The sequence below is a fragment of the Morone saxatilis genome, unplaced genomic scaffold, assembly GCF_004916995.1.
Source record: "Morone saxatilis isolate NCDOM2014 unplaced genomic scaffold, NCSU_SB_2.0 Contig15, whole genome shotgun sequence".
Lineage (NCBI taxonomy): Eukaryota > Metazoa > Chordata > Actinopteri > Moronidae > Morone > Morone saxatilis.
Window position 1 is genome coordinate 18,872,900 of NW_023339707.1, and position 10,313 is coordinate 18,883,212.

The 10,313-nt window shown below is 42.1% G+C and overlaps 1 protein-coding gene and 2 non-coding genes across 6 annotated transcripts; all 3 read right to left on the reverse strand.

Moving 5' to 3' along the window:
* Positions 1-1,797: 1,797 nt before the first annotated feature.
* On the reverse strand, positions 1,798-10,017 carry naca (nascent polypeptide associated complex subunit alpha). 4 transcript variants are annotated; one of them, XM_035657243.1, is made up of 10 exons: positions 9,937-10,017; positions 9,328-9,402; positions 4,656-5,515; positions 4,079-4,535; positions 3,390-3,475; positions 2,992-3,069; positions 2,741-2,887; positions 2,403-2,531; positions 2,182-2,304; positions 1,798-1,915 (listed from the first exon to the last, which is right to left on the reverse strand). In XM_035657243.1, the coding sequence occupies exons 2-10, from the start codon at positions 9,395-9,397 to the stop codon at positions 1,901-1,903; spliced, it is 1,965 nt and encodes a 654-aa protein (XP_035513136.1). In that variant the 5' UTR covers positions 9,398-9,402; positions 9,937-10,017; the 3' UTR covers positions 1,798-1,900. The 4 variants fall into 4 exon arrangements, with proteins under 4 accessions (XP_035513136.1, XP_035513135.1, XP_035513137.1 ...); XM_035657242.1 differs by having other exon boundaries at positions 4,079-5,515; XM_035657244.1 differs by lacking the exons at positions 4,079-4,535; positions 4,656-5,515 and adding an exon at positions 6,180-6,917 and having other exon boundaries at positions 9,937-10,008.
* Positions 1,997-2,070, reverse strand: LOC118325063. Its single transcript, XR_004796588.1, has one exon. It is a non-coding gene; the product is annotated as a small nucleolar RNA SNORD59 (small nucleolar RNA).
* LOC118325062 lies at positions 3,196-3,268 on the reverse strand. The gene has a single exon (XR_004796586.1). It is a non-coding gene; the product is annotated as a small nucleolar RNA SNORD59 (small nucleolar RNA).
* Positions 10,018-10,313: the final 296 nt, after the last annotated feature.

Here is a 10,313-nt window from a genome sequence, read left to right on the forward strand (position 1 = left end):
TTCTCAGTGTATGTGCACTGGAAGTTGCATATTTGACCAGGATGAGCTTCCAAACTAGATGGAGTGATGTCAGATATTCATCTCTGTACATAAATTCAGATTTAAGGTGAGCACAGAGACTTTCTCCCTTCAGCAGATGAATGTGATCAAACATCCTTCTAGTGTCAAACTCTACACACACATCATTCTGCAGAGTGAAGGTCAAACATCCAGGTCAAGTAAAACACATCTTCGAGTGGAGGTGGACTTCAAACTTTGTCCTTACGTCGCCAACAAGGCCACATTTATGCTCTTAATGCCCCTTCTAACTAGGTCCACCACCTTTTAATTGCATATATTTCTTTATTTAAATGTTTTTTTGGCTCCATTATTCATAAAAATGTGCCTTATTGAAGTTGTACATTCTTTGATTTCCTCCTCTGCCATCCAGCTGCAAGCAAGAGCAGACTGACGATCCTCTGGATGAATCGAGGCTCGCGTACCTGTGCCATCTCCAGACAAGGGCAGGTTTTGTGAAGGTGTGGCATGAGCAGTCCCGGCTTCCTGCACACCCACACAGGTGTTTCCAGTTATTCTCCGATTGGGTAGAAGTTCAATGGTGCCATACTGGTAGCTGCCGATGAGGTCACTGAACTCCTTATACCGGTATAATAATCATACAGTTCAAGGCTGTCCCGCCCCAAACTAGTGCAACAACTTACTAAGAGGTAATCAGAGATAAGCATGTTCCATTTCCTGTGTGGCTGTACGGATGAGTAGTAGTACACAACAGCGCCTTCTGGAGTTCAAATCTGAGACTAATTTAAATCACCTCAGTATCTCAGCATGCATTATGGGATTACACGCTTTAACTGAAAGCCAGTTTGAGCACACTGCAGGCGTAGAAGTCGAAATGTGGGGGTCTAATAAACAGATGCACCATGGGAAGTGTAGGACGCATTTCTTTCAAGGTCAACTCATACTAAAGGACCATTTCAGTCTCACTGAGTGACTCAATTTTAGATTACTGTAAGTAGAGTTCGGCTTACTAAACACAATGGTTGTCCATGTCCATGCCTTTAATTCTCCCGGTGAACTAAGCCGTGGCAATTATTTGACTCTTGATGAATTGAGTCAGTGCAGCCGCCACGTTTAAACAGAACTCAGTTTTAAACAAGCTGGTTCAGTGTTTTAAACAAAAAGGTTATGTTAGTGTTACTAAAACATTGTACTTATCCTTTAGTGTTGAATGCGTTTCCTTTCTCAAAACATTTGCAAAGCCATTATTTAAATATATATTTTTTAATATTTGAAACATTTCAAATCCAGCAATGTTTACATTTGTGTTTACTACATTGCAGTTTGTTTATGCTAGTGAAGGAAAAACAAAATGGGGACCCACTAATAGAAAAACAACTCCATAGCGCTACTAGTGGTGAAGCATTCCACAAGGAATCGAAGTATAATTTTGAGGTACTCTTACTTTATTTCTACTGTACTACATGTCAGGGGAAAATATTGTACTTTTTACTCAACTACATTTACCTGACAGTAATTAACTTTCAGAAAAATAATAAATACACACTGAGATCAAACCGGTGGTTCCTACACAACCTGTCTAGTTGTTGCCCCTTGTTTCATGTTTATGACTTACTATGAAACATCTAAAAAGGTATCTCTTAACAGGGTTCAGTCCCCTGTTTAGAGATACCTGACCAACTCTTTGCCTTGACCAGGCTAAAATCAATCAATCCTGCAAGCAAACCGCAACAAAAAGTCTCCCCACCCATTTCTCAATGAAGTGCAAAAACATCAAAATTTCATTTTATCAAGCCACAACTTTATTTCCATCTTGGGTATAAATTGTATAAACGAGCTTAAATCAGCAACCTTTCTTCAACCCTACAGTGCCAGGGTCCCATTACATTGTCAACTCCTGCAAAAGGGAATAAAAAAAAAAAAAAAGGTTTGTTAGCACATGTGCGAATTAGTTTTTCCACAATTTAAAGAATTGCTCTCTTCTCAGGACAGAAATGTTGGCTTCATTAAACTCAGAAGAACGAAAGTCACTGTGTTAATCATCACTGAAGAGTTGTGTACACATTTATCTACAGAGATCTGAGCAAACCTTTTAAAATGGCCTGCTGAACAAAGACTGCAAATCATTTTCACTACCAATAACAAAAGTTCTAGAAATCTTACCATAATAGCATTGACAATGTCGTTGTTGTTGTTTTTCAGGGCGCGTACAGCCTTCGCCCGCGACACGTTGGCTTGTGACATGACGAGTTCAATGTCCTTGACCTCAACTCCGGTCTCATCAACCTATAAAACAAAACAGAACAGGGGAATTTGTTATAATAACTCATGATAAAACAAAGTGTGCATATTAACGTGTCCCTCGCTTGAATAAAACCTCTTACCTCTTCTTCTTCGCTCTCCTCCTGTACTGTTGGCGTCTGTGTGTTTTCCTGGATGTTTGATACAGCTTCTCCCTGTACCTTGAATTTTTCTGCGGCGGCCAGCTGGGCTTGCTGGGACAGATCTTCGATCTATGGGACATAGGGTAAAACAAAAACATCAATACACAATCATTTGGCAGACAAATTTCAGCTGTGGACATTTTGTACCATTCTGACCATCCCCCACAGTATCATTACCTGAACCTCTGAATGAGCCTTCTGCTGCCTTATAAAAACAGGTAAGACTACACAAGACAGGGACAAGAGTAAGGGGGCTTTTATCGTTCCTGGTCACGTACCTTAGCTTCACCGAAGACGATGTATGTGTCTGATGCGGGGCTCTTGTAGACGTCTGGTTTGGTAATAACGAACAAGATGTTCTTTGACTTGCGAATGGTAACCCTGGTGACCCCTGTTACCTGCCTGAGACCCAGCTTTGACATTGCCTGCAAGAAATACAAGTTATTTTCACAAATGTGGCCAATTCTGACCTTTACAAAACGAGAACCGAGACCTGCTTATTACATCAATTATAAACTAAGACCGTTACCTTTCGTGCCTTCTTTTCACTGCGGCTCTGTTTGGCTTTGCTGACAGGTTCCTCGTCTATTTCGGCAGCTGCTGCAAGCTATAAGAGACAGAATATTCATCCACATTTTACATAAGTAAATAAGTAAATGTAGACTGAGGAATTAGGATAGTTTGAATATGAACTGACAGAAATTGCAATGCTAATCATTGTGTAAACATTTTCTCTTCTCAGGACAGAAAGCTGGCTTCAGGAGACTCAGAAGAACGAAAGTCACTGTTTTAATCATCACAGAAGAGTGAAGGACAACCAACATCGATACGATTTGTTTGACATTAGCAGCAGATGTTGTAATGCTCCTTCCTGTTTCAGTTCAAGACAACAGGGAACAAAGATATAAGACCAGACTGAAGTCTCACCTGAGCTTGCTGTGTCTGTGTCTGTGCAGAGTCCTGTTCCTCCAATTCAGGGACTGAGTCATCGCTGTCTGACTCTGTGCCAGATCCTAGAGAAACCAACAACAGAAATATTGTCACTACATGCCACCTATTACATATTTGCACAACCAAAGTTATGAAAATGTGCTGCATCACTCCTGGGGAATGAAAAAAGGCAGGTTAATAGTAACTCTACAGTATCTTTGTTACCCGAGATGAACTACATCCACCTAACCAATGAACATTTCGAGTAAACGCTCAAGTTAACAAAAAACTACCATTAACTTGGTGTTGTAAGAATGGTCCCCCATTAGAGCTTGTCAACTTCAAATCTAAACTACAGAGTACTTTAAAGATGTTGAAAACAATACCTTCCTACCCAATATCACATTTACCAGTCTGACACGAGATATTTTCACTCACTAAATATAAAAACTGACAGATATATGATCGCACAAATGAAACTGCACAACATGGCTGACAGTATGCGACATCAGAACTGACAGGAGAATCCATGTGAACAACTCATCTTGAAACAAAACTTAAAAGCAAAGCTAATGTACTTTACAACCTGGTTCTTTTGAACGACATATCTAAGCACCTGAGCAGTTCTCAGAACGCCATGAAAGTTGGAAAAAAACAGATGACAAAAGAGAGAAAGAAGAAAATACCCTTGTCGTTCTTGATCACAGGCTCCACCTTGGCTGGGGTTTTAGCAGGTTTGGGTGATGAGACGGGTTCAGGAGTACTGATTACCTCAACCTTAGGTTTAACAGGTGTCGCAACTGCCTCAGCAAATGTAAGTTTACGGGGAGCAGGGGCAGGAACGGCGGGCTCAACTGGAGCAGGTTTTACGGGGGCAGATGTGGGCTCAGCTGCTGGTTTGGAAGGTACGGCAATCTCAGCAGGTGCTGCCTTAACCTCAACCAATTTAGGCTCAGTAACTGGCCCAGCGCTCTTCACAGGGGCTGGCTTGGTAACCTCAGCAACAGCTGGTTTAGGTTCTGCAGCTGGCTTAACAACCTCAACAGGGGCAGACTTGACCTCTGCCTCTGGCTTTACAATCTTAGGAGGGGCAGGTTTGGCCTCAGCAGCTGGTTTGGCAGCCTTAACAGGAGCAGGTTTGGCCTCAACAGGAGCAGGTTTAGGAGCCTCTACGGGAGCTGGTTTAGGAGCCTCAACAGGAGCAGGTTTAGGAGCCTCAACAGGAGCAGGTTTAGGAGCCTCTACGGGAGCAGGTTTAGGAGCCTCAACAACTGCCTTAACAGGAGCAGGTTTGGCCTCAGCAGCTGGTTTAGCAACTTCAACAGCAGCAGATTTTACTGCGGCTGCTGCTTTGGCAAGCTCAACAGGCACAGACTTGGGCTCAATATCCACCTTGAGTTTGGGTGCTACTTTAGTAACCTCTACATTTGGTGGTTCATAACAAGGTTTAGGAGACGTACCAAGTTTAGCACCCTCTTTCTCAACAGGGGGTACAAGTATTGGCATTGTTACCGGCTTCTCAGGTGGGATAAGTGGGGGGAGATCATCATCGGCAGCTTTTGAGGTCTTAATTTCAACGGATTTGGGAGGGCTAGAAGCAATAGTATCTAAAAATGAAACTGGAGCTGCAACAGCAGGCTTTGATGTAACTTTAAAAGCAGCTGGGGCTGCAACAGGCTTTGGAGCAGCCGGTGAGGGTTTGACGGTTTCAACTGGGGCAGGTTTAGCTTCAACTACAGTTGGCTTGGGGTTAGCTTCTACTGGTTTTTCAGTTGTTGCTGTGACCTTGCACTCGGCAGGGGCAGGAGCAGGCTGAAATGCCTCTCCTTTCTTAGCTTTTCCTTGTTTGCCAGCCTTGACAACTTTTGGGGTGAAGCGATTAGCAGGAGAACTGCCAGGTGTGGTAGCTAGGGGAGATGACACAGGTGACAGGGGGGTGGAGGAAGTAGATTTTGGTGAGGTGGGAGAAGAGGAAGAGGCAGACATAGAAGAGCGTTTTCTTCTGCCAGGAACAGCCTTTGGGGCAGAGGAACCCTGCGCACTCTTGGCATCTTTGCCTTTTGGCTTTGCAGGGCCAGAAGCTGCCTGAGGGTGCTGGGAGGAAGCTGGGGCAGGAGGTGTAGCTGAATAGAAAAACATTCTTTAAAATATTTGGATGGGATATGGGTCGTACTCATGCAGGTTAAACGATCACAAACCAAGACGCAATATTCTTGTTTAGGGTTAGGAAAAGGACACACCTGCCTAACTTTGATGAGTTTGATGCAACTTGCCACTCAAAAATGCACAGTACATACTACTTCCACACAGAAAAGCGCATTTTATAATTTAGTCAAGATGCACTTAGGACAAAGTCATATTTGCAATATTACATCACCACCTGATGAAATACTGCACTTGCACATAGCAACAGCTACCCTACATAGACGCAACAAGTGCACAAATGCATCTGCTATTGCACCACTGAACCGGTGCTTTGAGTTAGAACTGACAACTGGCCACAGAGGTGAAATTAAAAGAATGATAACCAGTCAATTAAACAAGTCATGACCCATCCTGACAAAAAAAAAAAAAAAAAGAGGCCGTAGCAATTTCAGAAACTTCCTCACTTCAAAATACCACTGAGACTACACTGTAGGGAAAACATTAAACCCTTTTTCATTTGAACTTGTACCACTCACGTTACCGCATTATACACACCCAACCAGATCATAAAGGTGAACTTAAAAGACCGGGATAAAAGGTGGGGGTACAGGGTTGGCTGCTTTTCACAGAGGATAAACCAACCTGACAGGTGGTGTGTGGAAAGAGGTGGGCCTTCGCATTTGGAGGTCCCCTTTGATTGAATGGCCTTTGAGAGAAGTATAACAGGTTCTTCCTTGTCAGGACTTTCTTTTTGAGTAGGCAGGTCGACGTTCAGATTCTTCGCGTCGTCAACATTCAGATTCTTCGCGTCGTCGACCGCAGTCTTTGGGGATTCAGTTGCCTTCCCAGCTTCACTTTTCACACTGACGTCTTCAGGAGCAGATGGTTTTGGATCATCAAGGACTTTTTCTGCCACTGCTTCGGGCTCGTCTCCGGAGGTCTTTGCTTCAACAGAAATATGCTCAACCTCCTGCCTGGCCGATTCTTCAGCAGCACCAACTGTCTCCGGACTTTGCGCCTGTGTAGTTGGAGCTGCTTGTTCATCAGCTTGTGGCTCTTTTGAGGTCGCAACGGGAACCTCAGCAGAAGACACAGACTCTTCAGGAACTGGCGGGCCAGCTGAATCCCCTGCTGGGTCAGCAGTTGCCTCTTGCTGCGAGACAGGTGTTGCCACCAACCCAATCTCTTCAGTTTGCTTGGTCGTTTCTTGAGTCGCAGCTACACCATTTGCTTGATCACTAGTCTGAACGCTAGCGGCTTCTGGAGAGCCTATCTCTAGAGCAGGAACAGGAGTTTCTGGAGGATTCTCCAGAGCGATTGCCTTGCTCACTGTAGGAACAGCCATCTCAGAAGCAGCAGCAGAATTCGATACTTCTGCAGCTGATAAAGGAAAATCAGTAGGAGTAAGAGGGGGAAAAGGAAATATACAGTAGTTGTTTGGGAAGCAGTTTACTTCAACACAAGTTTGAAGAGCTTCATGAATACACTGAAGTGAAAAAGAAATCGTGCTCCACACGTGAATAGAAGCGCTGAGTGTGTGAAACGTTCAGTGAACTGGAACTGGCTTTGGTTTGCCAATATAAAAGAGGGGAGGTGTTAAGTGCACTTAAAGATCCCAGTGTCCCAAACTCCATGCAGTGGTTAAGTGTTAGGCAAGTGCCAGGAGACCTCCTTTATTCCAAAAAAAGCAGACAATGCATGTAAATAAGCTATGAATCTACCCATCACCCTAGATTTGACAGCTCAGTATGTGTACATTATTGTACTGCTTCATGGCAAAGTTTATATGGAGTCATTACTTCCAAATAATTAACTTAAATAGTTTTGCGATCCATTTTCATAGGCCTTTTATTCGAAGATGAGTGCATTGTTGTTGCATTAGTAGAGGGATGTGCAACATGAAGCCAACGCAAACATTCCTATGAAATAATAGACCCAAAACGTGCCCTTATTTTGAGTCGTATACGCACACCTTTAGTGAAATGAGAAGTCCTTCCCTCTAAAACTTTTATCTGAACTGCTCTGGAGTCTTTTTTTGTCTTTAGAGTTTGCTTTTGCACCGATAACGTGACGTTAACCCTCAAATAAGTGCACACAGTTACCACTGCTATGATTATTATATGATTTTTTATTATTTTACCAGTGCCCTGAATGGCTAAAGAGAAAAGAACAGCTTGACAAACATTCTCACACGAACCTCTACTCGAGACCGTACAAATAGATAGATATACTTTATTGATCCCAAGCTGGGAAATTACAGTTACAAATCAAACTTTCACTGCTCAAGATAATTAAATTGTAGCTTACTGTAAATAAAAGTCAGTCAATTAAGTTTTAACAGATTTTTAAAACAGATTTACTGAAGTTAAAAAAATAAACCCGCTCTTTCAGTACAGCTCAATGTCATGGGTTGAGCAATGACGATCAGAAAGACAATATCAGATTAATAAGAGTAATTCAGACTTATTCAGAATTTACAATTAAAACTGAGGACTTTTAATTTTTTGTGGCACTCGATGCTACTAGGTGTTATACATATTCAATTACATTAGTTAGCCCTCTGGGTTCAGAAATAAACTGATATAAATGAGCACTAAAAGGATTGCTTGTCATCCTTTTACTGTATGTTTAAAGCCTCAGTGAAAACTTCCCTTTGAGTTTAATAAGTTTAAAGTCATTGATTATCAGTTGCTCTATTTGATACTTTACTTTTGTGCAGCACACACACATTAAGTGAAGGTGGGAAACCATTTCAAAACCAATGCAGTGCAGTTTGATGATAGCGTCCAACAGTACATTTACAGTGCAGTGCATGTGACTGAATCATCTTGATATTTCACATTTGGTTGAATGGAGATAGCTACTACTGACTGATGAGTTAACATGTTCCTGCCTGTTCCTCTGGTTCTGGTTCCTGAACAAACACCTCCACCCACTTACAGACCACATCCAGAAGAAAAGTAACGCACGAAAAATGTACAAGAACACGTGTGTAGTAATGTGAAATTGGAGAATTGTGTCAAACACCAACATTGACACTAGATAAAACCCACTTTTCACTTTATTATACAGTTATTACCCATTTTCGGTCAAAAGACCACCATGTACAATATGCTACCTGATATCTTTGAAAAGATGTCCACTATTACTCAACTATATTTTGACGCAGGCATCAAATACGAGTGTTGAAAACATTTATTGCTATCTGAAAAAATAAATAAATATGCAGCACACATTGACCTGTAAAATCACTAACAAGGCTACTATCAATCTACACACGGTGGGTTTTTCAAGGCATGTGTTGTGCGCAGGGAAAAAACCACTCAAAATCATGCATTGTGTGCTAAATCCAGTAGTCAGTGCAAGTCACACACACACACACACAAACCATTGTGAGATTGTGTAAAGAAACACAAAAAGAGGGGACCTGGATTACTCTTTTCAACCCAACCCAAAATATATCACCACTTTAAAATCCCCTTGGGGAGAAAACTACTGTTAGAAATGCCCCAACACATGGCTGCTGACAGTCAAAATAACTGTCACCTGTTACACCAACTCAGAGTCCAGCCAGCTGAGTCAACACTCTCGAAACCAAATAACTAAACTAACTAAATAATAAAAATCACACACACATAATAGTGTATTCCCCCTGCTCAACAAATCACCCTCCATAGGCGGCAATTTGTTGATCAATTCCCCACGTTCGTTGAGTTCCAGGGACCCCTTAAATATGCAGTATAACCCATTAACCATGCACGTTTTTAGATTTAAGTCCAAACATACGAACCAGTCTCCACTTGAGGCTGCTGCATCTCCTGCTCGGTGACTGGGACCGTTTCTGTGGCTTCACCAGGCATGGTTGCTGAGGAGGAAAACGAAGCCAATGACAGGTAAAAGTTAGAGTTGGCTCAAGCTGAACGACAGGGCAAGTAATTCAGGATCACAGCGGATCGATAACCTTAGTAAAATAGCAGACACTCGGCTTGTAGTTGTAAAAAAAAAACACACACCAAGAAAAAAGAAAAGAGCTGAACAGGTGACTGAGCTTTAAACTCTAATGAAGTAAAAGCTGCCAGCAGGTAACTGGGTTTATCCTCTTTCCCCTTTATCAGTTTGGATCGATTAGTGATCAGCTATTAGCTCCTATCACATGTCAAACAGCGGACCAGCGGCCCTCACAGGCGGCCGGTCCGCTGGTAGTCATCATGTTCCCCCATTTTGAGCAGGTAATCGGCGACACAACGGAACATTTATCGCTGCTCAGCGGGGCGAAACGGGATCAATAGTTGCACCGGCCGGGTGACACCGCTTTACTTTAACACATGACACCCCCGGGAGAGACGGCAATGTGTGAGAAACAGGCGGATGATGTCGGATTATCGGCGGAGACACTCACCGACTCGGGATGCTATATCCAAGATGGCTGTAAGAGAGAACTTCTGACCCCGGTTTCTGCGTAATATCCGGTTTAGAGCTGTTGTTTCTGCTTCCGGGTTATTTAAAGGGCCAGTGCGTGATTTATTTTACATTATTAATACTATAAAATGATATTATTTTATGTAATATTTAAGTACAGTTATTATAATAATACATTTAATTTAATTTAATTTAATTTAATTTAATTTAATTTAATTTAATTTAATAGAGGTGGTCGGGATTTATATGTTTATATATATATATATATATGAAGAAAAAGAAGATAGATATATATACTTTAGATAGATATACTTTATTGATCTCCTAGGGGAAATTTTTATACACACACACACACAG